This window comes from Mustela nivalis (genome assembly GCF_964662115.1).
Source record: "Mustela nivalis genome assembly, chromosome: 4".
Lineage (NCBI taxonomy): Eukaryota > Metazoa > Chordata > Mammalia > Carnivora > Mustelidae > Mustela > Mustela nivalis.
Genome location: NC_139023.1, coordinates 13027392 through 13044353, shown reverse-complemented (window position 1 = coordinate 13044353; position 16962 = coordinate 13027392). Strand labels below are relative to the sequence as shown.

Here is a 16962-nt window from a genome sequence, read left to right as displayed (position 1 = left end):
CTTAAAAAGAGGGACACTTGGGTGGCTCAGTGGACTAAAGCCTCTGCCTTCGGCTCAAGTCATGATCCCAAAGTTCTGGGATCGAGCCCCACATTGGGCTCTCTGCCCAGCAGGGAGCCTGCTTCCTTTCTTCTCTCTCTGCCTGCCTCTCGGCCTACTTGTGATCTCTGTCTGCCAAAAAATAAACTGAATATTAAAAAAAAAAAAGAAAGAAAGAAAAACCAGAACCATTTCTAGACATTGCCAGATGTTTACTGAATCATAAAATCACCCTAGGTGAGAATCACTCTCTAGAGTAACAGCCAATCTGAAACTATCCTACAGACCAAAACAAATTCTCAACAGGATCACGCTGATCAATAATAAAGTAACCCCTTAAATAAAATTCTTTAGAGGGGAAAAAAAACCTCAGTAATAAAGTTTATTTCCAGTAATACATGTATTAAGAGGTCAACAATTTCCCTACTTTAAAAAAAGTATAAAGCTAGACAAAATGGTCAAAAGCTATCATTTCAAGGCACCAGAAACCAACCTGGGGTAAATACTAGGTTAAGAACATTTATTCCTGAAAAAACAGCTAAAGCTCTGGGGGAAAGTAAAAAAAAAAAAAGCTGGAGCCTATGGGATTCTTTTTTTTTTTAAGATTTTTATTTATTTATTTGTCAGAGAGAGCGAGCGAGCGAGCGAAAGCACAAGCGCACAAGCGGCCAGAGGTAGAGAGAGAAGCAGGCTCCCTGCCAAGCAAGGAGCCCGATGCAGGACTCGATCCCAGAACCCTGGGATCATGACCTGAGCCAAAGGCAGTGGCTTAACCGACTGAGCCACCCAGGAATCCCATGCCTATGGGATTCTTGAGTGAGGTTTTCATTCTACCCAAGTTGGTCAGTAAGGATTATATCTTTAACAGGCTATGGCTGACTACAAAAACCAACAACTCTGCCCTAAAAGGGAATGGACTTGATTCAGTGCTGTGGTGTAAATCTATAGCTTTGTCAGTTAATGTGCAGGAAATCAGTCAGGAATGGCCATGGAACCTGTAGTTACTAGCTAAAAGTTACAGTCCCAGTTCTTAGAAAGTTAACAGAGCTGCCAGAAATTTACTTAGATGATCCTGGAAACAAGACAGACACATAAGAGCTAAGATAGATCTGTACACATACTATCTAACTCAGAAATGAAGCAAACACAGGAGAGATGCGAAAGAGGATGGCAAAAAGTAAAAGCCAAGGAAGATTTAAGAACAATACTGAATGTATCTCCCCTCCCCCTCATCCCACACAGGGAGCAATTAGCAGAAGGTAGAAAGTCTACAGACTCAAAGTGTCAATATGTCAACCTCTGTTTAATCATCAGCCAACTACTAAACTATATAAAAATAGAGGCTATCCCTACAGAGCCAGGATTAAACACTTAAATAAAGAATTTTAAAAACTGAGCAGAAATACCACAGGGGCAACAGAGTCCATAGTTTGAGTCCAGGAGAGATCATAAATTAAGAAAAAAAAGAAACCCCAGACATAAAACATAACCAAGAATTGCTACAATACCTAAAAGGTCTAATTTTCAACCAAAAATTATTAGACATGCAAAAAACAGACAAATATGAAAAATACTAAAGGGAAAAAGGCAGTCACTAATGATAACTGAGTCTGTATGAACCTAGGTGTTAGATTAACAAAGACTACAATAGGGTATTAAACACATTTATATAATTAAAGGGAAGTATGTTAAAAATGAATCAACAAAATTGGAAATCTACATAAACTATAAAAAGAACCAAATTTAAATTCTAGAGTTAAAAAAGCACAATTACTGACATTAAAAATAAAAATCATTTACATGAGCTCAAACAGCAAATATGCGATAGCAGAGAATCACTGATTTCGAGACGTTATCAATAGAAAGTATCCAAAGAATTAAAAGAAAAAAGATTTTAAAAAGGAATAGAACATCAGAAATCAACATATGTGTAGTGAGTCAGAGGAGGAAAGAAAAAGGAGAAAAAAACTTCTGAGTAATAGCCCAAAAGTTCCCAAATTTGATCAAAAACATTAACATTCAGATGCAAACAGCTCACCAAATTCCTAGGAGAATAAATACAAAAAGAATCTAGAATCTATACCAGAGTCAAAATGATAAAAGGCAAAAAAATCTTCAAAGGAGCCAGAAAAACAGGACTCATCACACAGAACAATGTAATTAAGAATGGACTTACTAGAAATGAAGGAGGACATAGGTAATGGAAAAACAAAGTCAATATGCTCAAACAACAACAAAAACCATAAACCCAAAATGATCTATCAAGTAGAACTATCATTCAGAAATGAAGTCAAAATAAAAGCATTCCCAGATACACAAAAATTAAGAGAATATGTTGCTAATAGATTTACCCTATAAAAGGTACTAACGTTCGTCAGGCTGGAAGGAATAATGCCAGGCAAGTTAGATGTACAGGAAGGAATGAAGAATACCAAAGACAATCAATATAAAAGACTGTTTATGTTTTTTCTCTTTTCTTAATTAAAAAAAAATAATTCAAAATAAAAATTATGACACAAAATTGTTGAACTATATAAATACACATAGTCAGATATATGCATATTAAACAATGAAATAGTATAAATTAAAAGAAAAAAGAAATGAAGCTAAGAAAATGCAAAATTGCTAAGTTTTACTGAAATGAAGTCAGTAGTAACCTGACTTAAGATAAACTTAATCTGACCAAGATAAACTTAAAGATATAGACATCTCTATAGCAACCGATAAAATAATACCTCAACGTATATATTCAGTGGATTTAAAATGGTACACTATAAAGACTGCTAACCCCAATAAAGCAAGAAGAAACAGTTATAATAAAAACAAAAAACTCCTCCCCAATGTCCATAACCCCACCCCCCTTCTCCCAACCCCCCTCCCCCAAGCAAAACTCCTTAAGACATATAGAAAACAAAAGAGCACATATAAATTCAATCTTACCAATATTTACATTAAATAAGTAGATTACATATTCCAATCAAAAGGCAGAGCCTATTACATTGGATTTTTTTTTAAGATTTTATTTATTTATTTGCCAGAGAGAGAGAGCGAGCGAGCGAGCACAGGCAGGCAGAGTGGCAGCAGAGGCAGAGGGAGAAGCAGGCTCCCTGCTGAGCAAGGAGCCCGATGTGGGACTCGATCCCAGGACTCTAGGATCATGACCTGAGCTGAAGGCAGCCACTTAACTAACTGAGCCACCCAGGCATCCCTTACACTAGATTTTAAAAACTCAAGATCCAACTATGTGCTTTCCATAAGAGACACATCTTAAATTAAGACATAATAAATTAATGTTAAAAGGACAGAAAAAGATACATCAGATGAATGGTATACATAAGACAGTTGAAGTAGCTATATTAACATCAAACAAAATAAACTTTAAGATTAAAAAAATTACTAAAAGATACTTCATAATGATAAACAGTTCAATACAGCAGTAAAACAATGATAAATTTTGAATATGAACCTAACAAAAGGATCAAAATAGATGAAGGAAAAATTGACAGATATAAAAGAAACATATTTAATAGGCAGAATCAGAGGTATCAATACTCCTTTATCAGTAATAGAAAGAAAAACTACACAAAAATCAGGAAATATATGGAAGACTTACACAACACTATCAACCAAAAGACAGAGAATACCCCACCCAACAGCAACAGAACACACATTAGCTTCTAACACAAGGAAAATTCTCAAAGACAGACCATATTGTTGACCATAAAATATCATCAATAAATGTTAAAGGACTGAAAGTGTACAAATGATGTTTTCCGCATACATCAGAGGCCAACAAATCCCACTTACAGGCTAAAAACAGATCACTGACTGCATTTTGTATATGAAGTTTTATTGCAACATAACCATACCTATTCATTTATTTATTGTCTATGATGCTTTCATGTTTCAGGGGCAGAACTGAGTTGTTGCAGTATCAACCATACAGCTGCAAAAGTTAAAACTTGAGTTGGTTTAGAAAAATCAAATCTGGAGAACTTCCAAATATTCAATTTACAAGAAACACTTCCAAATAACTCACTGGTAAATGAGGGCCTCACAAGAAAAAATTTTAAAGTACCTTGAATTAAATGACATATCAAATGAAGCTTTCAATGGTTGAAACAGGAAGGAAGAAAATTCTAAATTAAAGAATCTAAACATTCACCTTAAGCAGCTAGGGAAAAAAAGGGCAAATTAAACCCAAAGCAGAATACAGTAAATCATAAAGATTCCTTATTTATTTATTTATTTATTTGTAAGAGAGAGAAAGGAAGATGGACAGGGAGAAGGAGAGAAGCAGATGTCTCGCTGAGCACGGAGCACACCTCAATGAGGCGCTCAATCTACAACTCCCAAGATCATGAGCTGAAACCAAGACTCCCAACACTACACTTATTAAGTCACCCAAGTGCCCCAGAATGCACTAAATTATAAAGAGCAGATCAAAAATGAATGGAATAGAAATACAAAGAGAGAAAAATCAATTAAACGAAGTTAATTTTTTTTAAATTTTATTTATTTATTTAACAGAGAAAGAGAGATCACAAGTAGGCAGAGAGGCAGGCAGAGGGGGAAGTGGAAGCAGGCTCCCCCTGAGTAGAGAGTCTGACCCGGGGCTCGACCCCAGGACCCTGAGATCATGACCTAGGCCAAAAGCAGAGGCTTTAACCCACTGAGCCACCCAGGCACCCCAAAAGTTAATTATTTTAAAAGAACCATTGATAAAAGCTTAGCAAAAAATGACCAAAAAAAGAAAAAGGGAAAAAAAGTAATTATACAGCAAAATTTGTGCTTCAGATACTGTACTATTTTTATATTAATTTGGGTATTTTAAGATTATTTTGTCAAATCTCAAAAAAGCTTGAGAGAAAATATAAAATTTCACACAAATCAAGGTAAAACTTTAGAGATATGCAAATTCTTTAAAAAATAAACCTACCAAAACTAAAGAGATAAGAAATCTGGATATTCTGGTACTTATTAAAGAAGTTAAAGCCATAATTAAAAATTTCCCCACAAAGAAAACCCCAGACCTGGACGGTTTTACTGTTAATTCTTTGTAACACTTAAGAAGGAAATGTTACCAATCTATTACAAACCCTTCCAAGGATTACAAAAAGAAGAAACAGGAATGCCTGGGTAGCTCAATTGGTTAAGCCGCTGCCTTTGGCTCAGGTCCTGATCCTGGTATCCCAGCACAGAGTCCCACATCAGACTCCCTGCTTAGCTTCTCCCTCTAACCCTACCCCCTCATGCTCTCTCTCATTCTCTCTCTCTCAAATAAATAAATACAATCTTTAAAAAAATTTTAAAAAAAGGAACAGTGTTCACAGAGACTACTACTCAGAAATAAAACATGAATGTACTGATATACATACTATGGTGGAAGAAACTTAGACACTGTGTTGAATGAAAGTATATTTTATGAGTCATTTATATCAAGTTCTAGAATAAGCAAAACCTCTCCACCATGATAAAGAAGAACAGTGGCCCAGGGTCCAAGTCAGGTTAGCAGGAATTGAATTGGACAGAACAGGAACTTCCTGAAGTGGCAGAAGTTTTGTGGGTTACTTAGTTTAAGATGTACTTGCCAAGAACCCACTGAACTGTCAGATCTATGCATCTGACCATTTGTAAGTTACATCTATAAAATAAATGCTTCACTTAAAAAAATAATCAAGCCATTGCAGATAACTGACCAAAAATCTGGCCAGTCCAGGTAAAGATGGAGACACATCTAGTCCTATAACTCTTGACTTAGGAAAGCAAATATAACCAGTTTCTCTAGTGATAAAAGTTTATTCATATACTAAATTCTGCAACTTCTTACAGAAACACTGAGAAGTTAATAGACAATGTCTTAGCAAGCCTCAAAAAAAAATGAATGTGCACGATTTTTTTAATAAAAGCAACAGTGAACACATACTGTTAAATTACATGACAAATGAAACTAAGATTTTCAAGTTAATATGAAAATACCTATTAAAATGACTTCAAAAATAGCTGCTAGCAATTTGTGACATTTAGCCATTTTTCTCCCCTAAATCTACATATTTTCAGTGCATCTGGTCATATTAAGAAGAAAGCCTGAGTTATTTTTAAATGATCTTTCACACTGACTTTCCCTCTAATAGAAAGATGAGTGCTAAGCAGAAGCATCATTGTGAAACCTGAAGGTTTCAGAGAGAACTTGATCCTGCCGACATTTTGATTTCAGGACAGTGAGACAATAAATTTTTATTTTTAAGCCACCAGTTTGTACTATTTTGTTACGAAGCCCTAAGAAAGTAATACAAATGTACTATTTATATATATCACAATTCTCATTATTGGATTATTTCATTAGTGACTTAAAAACATTTAGAAAAGATTAAATGAATGAACATATTAATCAAATCTCTCCTAAAAAAGAAATGTCCTATATTTCATTCACTGTGACAGCTGATTCTTTTCCTGTTATTAAAATACTATGAATATGGGCATCACTACAGACTATGTGTACATTTGTAGAAAAATCAGAAGACACATGGGAGTTTGAAATGTTTATCAAAGAACACACAAAACTGAATAAAATTTTTATTTTAAAATATATCACAAATAATTATAAAGATAAATGTCTCAACTGCACAAACTTTTATATATTTACGTGTATGTGTATATATATGTGTCCACATATATACACACACAATATATATACATACACAAGTATTTAAACTTTGCTTCATCTTTCATCTTTTTATCTGAGTAAAAAGAAGCACACTTTCCTCATTCAGGAGATTTTTGATGTTGTAATAATTACCTAGAAGGAAAGTGGTAAGAAAAAAAAATTATTTCCATAGACATCATTTCCTTTTGACTAAATATTTAGCTATCACTAAGGCAGTTACAGTATATAGTACCAAATTTTTTCTTAAATCAGTTCATCTAACCTAAAGTAAGTTTTATTCAACTCCATGAACTAAAAAATCCAAGAGTTAACCATCACCTGTGATCCAGACAAGGTTTGAAAGAAATGAAAATCTCACATCATTCTGATAATGAATGCAAAGGTGAATTAGACGAGGGTGAAGAAGAGAAAATTTCTGTATATTCAAACTAATACATGCTAAGATTAACTGAGTTACAATAAATGAAATGTGTTCACAACAGTTCTGGTACATGCTAAGGACTATATAAACATTGCTATTATTATTATTATTATCTTCTTTCATTGGAATGTAAGCTCTGTAAGGACAGGGAGTTTTCCTCTATTTTGCTCACTTATGTATCCTATACTCTGAGAGCAGTGCTTAACAGATTCTCTGTCGAATGATGAATAAATAAATGAACAAATTAAAAGTTCTCTTTCCAGAGGCTTGTGCTCTTTAATAGCTGATGAAAAACACTATTCTGTATGTTTAAAATAATCTACTAAAAATTGCTTGACTACATAATGTCTTATAGATAATATAGCAGAAATAATTTTCCTCCTACCCTAGACACAACTAAATCTTTATACACTTTGCAATAAGCAATTCTTATCCAATTTTCACATACCCATATACTAACATACTTACCTAAAGACAAAATCAAAATATGCATTGTCATGAGTCACATGACATTTTATTTTGACCCGTGTGGCTTCCATTTGCATGGTACTCATGCGCAACTATATAAATATTTTAACTATATGAAAGAAGATTGTCTTTATTTTCCTTACCTGAAGGAACATAGAACGAATCCCCAGTTGTTATTATATAAGGTGTTTCATGTAAGGTACATAAAAGGTCACCAAAGTTAACATAAAAAACCTGTAAAATTAAAAATTAAAATCTCATTTCAAATCGAACCACCACCACAACACGGTACAAAAAAACTTAAAGGAATGCAGTACGCAGAATCATAACCCTCCAAAGATGTCCACACTCTAATCTCCAGAATTTATTTTGTTACATGACAAAAGGGACCTAGAGACTGGGAGATAGGTTAAGTCTGGATTATATAGTTGGGCCTCTTCTAATCACGCAAACCGTTAAAAGTGGAGAGTTTCTCCTGGAAGCAGAAGAGAGATGAAGCAGAGGGAAACCAGAGAAATTCAAAACATGAAAAGGACAGACTGTTGCTAGCACTGAAGATAATAGGACCATGGGTCAAGAAATACAGGCTATTTCTAGAAGCTGAGAATGAACTCTGGCCAACAGCCAGCAAGGAAATGGGAGCCTCAGCCCTACAATATGGAACTGAATTCTGCCAACAACCTGAATAAACCTGAAAGCAGATTCATCCTAAGAGTCTCCAGAGAGGGATACAGAGCTCCCAACATCTTGATTCCAGCCCTTTGGTACTCTCAACAGAAGACTCGGCCAAGCTTACCAGGGTTCTAATCAATATAACTGTAAGATAATAAATAGATCTTGTTTTAAGTCAATGAATTTATAGTAATTTGTTAAAACAGCAATAGAAAACAAACACTGGAAAAAATTTCTTTTGTTCTTATTATTTAACAGCTTATGAAAATTCAGAACCACTGTAAATAATATCACTTAGCTATACTACAAAATAGCTTGGTCTTATATACACCTCTTCAAAGGTTACATGGTTGGGACAAGTAATTCAATCACCCCACCAAAGAGAGGACAAAAAGTAAAACAAATAAATGGTACATTTAAGCAAATATCAACAAGAAAGTAAAAGAGAATAAATCTAATTCTCAATCATAAAGACTTCCATATTCATAGTCACGGCAAATTTTACATTTTATACATAGGTAGCACCCAAGTGATGATTTGGTTTTGGGACAACTAGAAAAACCGAAAGCCTTCCAACATTCAGATTCAAATTTTGAGATTCAGCCATCAAAAATATTTTGCCTCAGAGAATTACTCCTCCTCTTCCACCCCCTTCTCTTATTTTTTTTTTAACACTTTGTAAAATGAGCCTTAAATACCAGAAAAACGATAGCAGCTAGCACTTATATAGCACTTACTCCTTGCCAGTCACTATTCTGAGCACCTAATTTACATTCATTTTATGTATGTAAGTAGCAGTGAGACAGGTACTATTTTAATAGTTTTATACAAATGAAGAAAATAAGGCAACAGACTGGGGTAATTTTCCAAGTTCACAATGTAAAAGGCAGAAACGAGATTTGAACTCAGGCACTTTGATTCCAGAATTCATGCTCTTAACCACTATGAAATGCTGCCTCCCTAAATAGGGAAAAAACTCTTCAAATGGTTCCAAAGTACGGTACCTTATAATTTACTTTTAAAAAATTTTATTATATCTTAAAATAATTTTGCATTAATTGAAAAGACAAAAAGGTAACAAACATACTACCCAGAAGGTCAAGCATATATTTCTAGGTGTTTTTTTTTTTCCTTTATCTATTCAGCTTACACCTCTTTCCACTTCTGCAAACATCTTGGTAGGAAGGTTTTTGAAAGTGCTTGCTTTGGCAGCACATACTAAAACTGGAAGGCTTCTGAAGTACACAGATACAGAAGGACGAACTCCCATGAATACCCAACACCAACAGCTTTCCCCCGTTCCATCTCGTTACTTCCCCCATTCCATGTTATCTTGCAATAAATACCCCAGCATCATAAATCATCTGCAAATATTTCAGTGTGTACTAAAAAAGTCAAGGTGTTTTTAATTTTTTATTTTTTAAAGTTTGGTTTATTATTATTATTATTATTAGTTATCTCCATACTCAGCATGTGGCTTGAACTCAGGATCCCAAAATAAAGAGTCACATGTTCTACCAATAGAACCAGCCAGGCACACCTCAAGGTGCTTTATAAAAACACAACTATAACAGTTTTATCACAACTAAACATAAATGAATATTTAATATCAAATACCCAGTCAGTATTAAATTTCCAATTTTTTCTTAAATGTATTTTTTTTTTAAGATTTTATTTATTTGACAGAGAGAGATCACAAGTAGGCAGAGGCAGGCAGAGAGAGAGGAAGGGAAGCAGGCTCCCCACTGAGAAGAGAGCCCAATGCGGGGCTCGATCCTAGGACTCTGGGATCATGACCTGAGCTGAAAGTAGAGGCTTTAACCCACTGAGCCACTCAGGCGCCCCTCTTAAATGTATTAAGAAGTTGTTCATCCTCTTAAATTGCTCAATCTATAGTGGTTCTCAATTTGGGGGTGCTTTCTCAATTTCCGGAGACAACAGGCAATGTCTGGGGACATTTCTGATTCTTACAACTAGAGGAGTACAGCTAGAATCTACTTGGCAGAGGCCAGGGATGCTACCAAACATCCCACAATGCATAGGAAGCCCCTCTACAACAAAGCATTATCTGAACTAAAATGTCAATAGTGCCATGGTTGAGAAACAGTGATCTATAGGTTCTACTTGGTTTTTATTCCTTGCAACTTATTTATTAAAGAAATCAAGCAGCAAAGTTTGCTGTAAAAATCTTTGCATAGCTGAATTTTGCTGATTACCAACACCTGAGTATCATATGAAAGGTCATCTATTCTTTATTTCCTATAAATTGGTGGTTAGATATTAGAGTTTGATCAAATTTGGGTATTTTTGTTGTTTGCTTTATAGGTTTTTTCTGTTTGCTTGTTTTTAAAGGAGATGGAAGAGGCAAGACTATTTCATACAATGTTGTACTCTTCCATCAGGAGGCACATAATGTCTGGTTATCTTCTTTTTATTTTTTTTCTCCTATTTTTTAAATTTACTTTTTTTTTTTTTTTTAAGATTTTATTTCTTTATCCGGGATCACGAGTAGGCAGAAAGGCAGGCAGAGAGAGGAGGAAGCAGGCTCCCCACTGAGCAGAGAACCCGAAGTGGGGCTCAATCCCAGGACCCTGGGATCACGACCTGAGCTGAAGGCAGAGGCTTTAACCCACTGAGCCACCCAGGCGCCCCTAATTTACTTTTATAATTAATTATTTTTACCCCTCCTCCCACTCTCCTTCCTTCCACCAACCCTCAGTTTGTTTCCTATAATTAAGAGTCTCTATGGTTTGTCTCCCTGATTTTGTTTTGTCTTATTTTTTCCTCTCTTCCCCTGTGATCCTGTTCTTTTTTTTTCCAGTTTTGTTTCTTAAATTCCACATGAGTGAGCTCATTTGGTAATTCTTTCTCTGACTGACTGACTTCATTTAGTATAATACCCTCTAGTTCCATCCACATCATTGCAAAAGACAAGATTCCATTTTTTGATGGCTGAGTAATATTCTATTACGTGTATATGGAATATTGTGTATGTACACACACACACACACACACACACACACACACATCTTCTTTATCCATTCATCTGTCAGTGTACATCTGGGCTCTTTCCATAGTTTGGCTATTGTGGACATTGCTGCTATCAACACTGGGGTGCAAGTGTCCCTTCAGATCACTACATTTGTATCTTTGGGGTAAATCCCTAGTAGTGCAATCACTAGGTCATACGGTAGCTCTATTTTCAACTTTCAGGGTTGTCTTCTTTTTTAGATATTAGCAGACATTGATACTCAATGCCTAGACAGATCCAACAGTTTATCAAGGATTACAAAATGACAATATTTTACTCTACTATTTCTTTTTCATTTATTAATTGGAATTTCTTTTTAAAGATTTTATTTATTTATTTGAGAGAGTGAGAGTACAAGCAGGGGGTACATCAGAGGGAGAGGGAAAAGCAGGCTCCCCACTGAGCAGGGAGTCTGATGAGGGGCTCGATCCCAGGAACATGGGATCATGACCTGAATCAAAGACAGATGCTTAACCAATTGAGCCACCCAGGCACCCCTAAATGAAATATTTCTAACAAAAACAAACTTCACCTCATTTTTATTTGGTTACGTAATAGTACACTTTATAAGAAAAGGGCAGAAAAAATATTCGATTATTTCCCTTTATTTATCCTTTGTTGTCAATATAAGTTAGCCTCCTAGTATTCTCCAAGAGTGGTGAATTAGGTTTTCTTTTAGTATCAGTCTTTCAAATTCATGAATTTATATATAGTAGATATGTATCAATCCACTTAAGTTATTCTTATTTACTCAAAACACTTCAAGATCAGGGGTACCTGGGTGATACAGTCCACTAGGCCTCCAACTCTTGGTTTCAGCTCAGGTCATGGTCTCAGGATTGTGGGATTGAGCCCTGTGTCACACTCCACGCTCAGCGCAGAGTCTGCTTGAGATCCTCTCACTTAACCTCTCCCAATCCTCCCCACATTCTCTTTCTAAAATAAATAAATAAATAAATCTTTAAAAATACATATTTCAAGCTCAGCTCCAGGCCTCCATTCAGACAATTCTCTAAGGAGCTCTGGTTCTTTAAAGTATGTTGCTCTAACTTTTTGTTTTTTAGTTCTGGAACATTTATTGTCTAATTTTTCAAATATTTCCATCCCTTCACTCATTTGGTTTTATTTCCTCTCTTCTGTTTTCTTTTCCTGTTTTCCACATCACTTCACTTTTTTATTTTATATTACATAATTTTTTATATTTATATTATATATTTTATATTTATATAATATAATAAAATATATATTTTATATTACCATTTCTAAATCTCATCTTTTGGGAGAGCTCCACAACCAAATCCCATAGTAATCTGTTAATTCTTTTGTGGTTTGATTTTAACAAATCTACTACTGCTACTATCTCCCTCTCATACAGACTTTTTAACATTGAGTTTGAAGGAAAGAGTTAACAGTCTATGCTAGTTCTCTCTCTGGTCCCTTTTGTTTTTCAAAAGCATATATTTAAAAGTGTCCTTCATGTTTTAAAAAATTTAAAAATACTCTCATATTAAAAAAAAGAATAACTCTGATTTTCATTCTAAAAAGTTAAAGGCAATATTTAGAAGAAATAAAAATAAACTATGATCACCTGATAACGTTATTTTTCTATAGTTCCTTCAATTTTCATTTTTAAATTTTGGTCAGAATAAAACAGTTTTCTATTTTCCATACGTTTGCTTAAATATTTATCCTAAAGTTCTTCTTATATGGCTATTCTTCAAAACTATATGCTTAAACTGATATAAAAATACTTATTACAGTATCTGGAACATCTAAGTCCTATATAACTGCTTATTATCATATAATGACATCTTATTATAAAGTCAAAATATAAAATATAACCATTTCTTTCTGCAACTTTTCAATAGTTTCTAATTTTTGCAATTACTATCAATGTTACAAAAAAATACCTATATATGTTCAGTTTCCCTACCCTTTAAATTATTTTCTGAGGAAAATATACTGAAATAAGAGTCATAAATCAAAGGGTACAGATATTTTTCCAATAATTTCTACTAGCTCAGTAAATATAAAATATTCTTGTTTTTAATGTTTTTTAATGTACATTCCTTAGAATAGTAGCCAGATTAAATACTTTCAAACATCTTCTATTTACATTTACTATTTAAATTTTCTTTTGTCTAATAAAGGCATCACAGTTTAATGGGTAACTGGTATTATTTCAATCATGATATTTCATAATGCTTGTCTTATTAACTGTTCCTTAATTATTATGCAGAAATCATCATTACTTTAGTTAGTTAAATGTGTTTTTTACTCTTTTAATAGCACCTGGAGATCTTTATCATTTTAAGATTGGATTAAAGTATTTTCTAATTCTAGTTATACTAAGGTATTAATGAGTTACTTTTTCATGTGTGCCTTTTTTTCTTGCCTCAATTTGCCCTTCTTTGATAATATAAACCCAAGGGTCCTCGTGTTCCTTCTCTTTTTCTTTCTTGAGTAAAATTAATTGTTTTGAATGCAATACTCCAGTAACCCATGATACCACAGGTTCTTGAAATGTTACATACTGAAAAATGTGCCTTAGACTAAGTATTTTTAAATGGCAGTAAAACAGTAAATATATATTTTTTTAAAGATTTGATTGATTTATTTGTCAGAAAGAGAGAGCAAAAGCAGAGGAACAGCAGGCAGAGGGAGAAGCAGGCTCCCTGCCCAGTAAGGAGCCGGATGTGGGACTTTAATCCCAGGACCCTAGGATCATGACCTGAACCAAAGACATGCTCAACCAACTGAGCCACCCAGGCATCCCTAAAACAGTAAATATTATTAAAATTTGGTGATATTCAAATTCTGCAATTTTCAAATTCAAAATGTACAAATATAACATATATATACTTCACATTAATGGTGCAAAGGTGTGTGTCTCCAATGAGAGAACAAAGATGGACTCACCTTGAAACTCATTATAATTTCAGCCAGTAATGCTGCCACATACAGTAATACATTATTTAATATTTATTGAAGTAACTAGCTCCTACTCCTTAGTCTACTGCTAATTACATGATTCTGAGAAAAACTTTTAAAACCTCATTATTCTTAAACTACATGATCAGTGAAATGAAATTTAGACTTAATTTTCACCAGCTCTAATGATTTGTTTGCAAATCTATATTCTACCATTCCTCAAAGTAAAGAACATTCCTTAAACTTTTAAATTTCAAGGTTACATGGCTATGCAGAGAACAGGTACTTATTAAAGAACCATTGCCTGATTGACTCTAAACAGATTTAACAGAAAAATTCTCTATGCACCACAATAATATCATTTCTGAGAAAACAGCATTTTTAATGCCTCATCAAGTCCAATAAATCAGAGTTATGCCAATAGAGAAACATAAAGATATGGAGAAATACACTCACCAATATATCTGAGCCAACATGCTGCTTTCCCTTTTCTTGATGTGGTCCCAATATCAATTTTCCAGTAGAAAAAATAGGTGTATCCAGTGTTTTATACACTTTCAACTCATGATGCTCAACACAAAATTGATATGTATCTCGTGGCCTTAAAAGATCTAAGGGAAAAACACTAATATAAATATAGAGCAATAGCAATAATAATGCTCAATGATATAACATATATACACACATATATAATAGCATTATTCCTAGATATAAACCTGGCTTACAATGACAGAAGTGATTAAGGTCATTTACTTGAGCTAGAATGGTAGAGGTCAAATTTTGTCTATCTCACAAGTTGTGTGACCAGGCAAGTTACTTCTCTATGCCTCTGTTTTCTTTTCTCTAAAATGGGACAATAATAGTTCATCTATGTTAGAATTGTGAATATCAAATGAATAAATGGGGGCGCCTGGGTGGCTCAGTGGGTTAAGCCGCTGCCTTCGGCTCAGGTCATGATCCCAGGGTCCTGGGATCCAGCCCCGCATCAGGCTCTCTGCTCAGCAGGGAGCCTGCTTTCTCCTCTCTCTCTGCCTGCCTCTCTGCCTGTTTGTGATCTCTCTCTGTCAAATAAATAAATAAAATCTTAAAAAAAAAAAATGAATGTGTATAAAGTATTTAAAATACTGTCTGGCACAATTAATAAGCATTAGGTAAGTCTTAGCTATTAATAAAAAATGGTAAAATTATTATTATTTCTATTATAGCTCAGAGAACATAATTAGCTAAGGAACAAGATTTCCACATCTTTATAAAGTTTAACATGGCCCACAATTAACAAATGTATCATTGTAATAGATTATTTTGTGCTTGCTTGACGGATTATTAAACAGCAAGATTTTTATCAAGTAAAGCCAGAGTACTTACTATTGCTCACAAATCACTATCTTAATTCTGAAGTCCCCTTTTACTTATAAGCCTTTCCAAATATATAGTTAATATATTCTTCTGCAATCAACTTCTGTTTCCTTGGGTATTTAGGAATGTTAGTAATCTCACAGATTGTAGATAGAAAATATACAGACTCAACAAACAGACAAAAAGTTATGAACTCCTGACAACTCTCTAACCTGATACAATATAGCAATGTTTTTGGTTAAGAACGTTACACTAAACAAAATTTTCTGTACTTCTACCTCTGTTGCTAAATAAATAATCCGATTATAAAAATACTTAATACTACTTAAGATGTCAAATGGAACCTATTTCACAGCCAAAATTTTAATTGGGAATGCGATTACTGCCTCTCTGGTTGCACCTATTTGTCCTCTGATTAGGAGAAATTAGTCCTGAGTACTCACTGGTATAGTCAAAACAGCTAAAACATTTAACTATTTCCTATATGTAAATTCCGCCTGTTGGTAGATAGCTAAGTGTTCCCTCTTTGCCCTCACCACACTATAGTTCATCTTTTGGAACCAGTCATGGTCTCACAGACAAGGTACTTTTAAGGCCTATTAGACACGACGGTAGGCCTCTAGAACCCCTCTGCTGGCCTTAGGTTAACCATGGCATTTATGGTATGCCGATCAATGTCCCTGCTCGTCATCACTCTAAAGGTCTGATCTCCCAGGTACTATTACTGGCATCCCATGGTGCAGAAAGCTGTCCAAATCCTGTCCACAATCCCTGTCTGGACTCACAGTAAGGGTTTATTCTAGGATCTACCAGCTAAATTGCAACAACTACCCATAAAAAACCCCTGTTCCCATGTGTCATCTTGGTTGCCTCCCCCTGGGCCCTACTGCAGGAGGCAACACTCCTGATGATAGCACCTGAACCCTAGAGGATAAATGCCTTGTGCTATGTGTCCCTAGACATTGTTTGCTATCAGAGCTCCTCCAGAGTAATCCTCAAAGGCTGCTTACTGGAATTAGATACTCTATGGATCTGGGCTCTAAAAGAGCTAGGAAGTAAAAGAGAAAGTAGATAGGTAGTCACCTATAGATAGATAGTCACCAAGCCAGCAATCTGTCCTTACTAATTATTAAATTAAGCATTTTCATTATCCCTAATCTTACCCATGGGAATAATCTCTCTTGTTTCTGGGTCCTTTACCCTTGTTGGCTTCAATGGATCTCCCAGAGGTATATTCAGATTTATCATGAATTTATTCTCTGCAAAAGAAATACCACTGTAATAAAGCTACTTAAAATTCTTCCCAATTAAAAAGAAGTCTGATATTAAATACAGCTATGAATAAGTTGGAAAAAAAAAAAAAAGACTGCCACAGGC

At 34.5% G+C, this 16962-nt stretch overlaps 1 protein-coding gene across 2 annotated transcripts in view; it reads right to left on the bottom strand.

The window, feature by feature from the left end:
• Positions 1-6579: 6579 nt before the first annotated feature.
• The window catches only part of CENPC (centromere protein C), a 93610-nt gene continuing 83227 nt past the window's right edge, over positions 6580-16962 (bottom strand). For both annotated transcript variants that reach the window (XM_082726362.1, XM_082726361.1), the window contains exons 16-19: positions 16749-16844; positions 14686-14840; positions 7739-7829; positions 6580-6838 (exon numbers count right to left, since the gene is read on the bottom strand). In XM_082726362.1, coding sequence (XP_082582488.1) covers positions 6768-6838; positions 7739-7829; positions 14686-14840; positions 16749-16844 — 413 coding nt within the window. In that variant the 3' untranslated portion in view covers positions 6580-6767. The remainder of the gene's footprint in view (positions 6839-7738; positions 7830-14685; positions 14841-16748; positions 16845-16962) is intronic.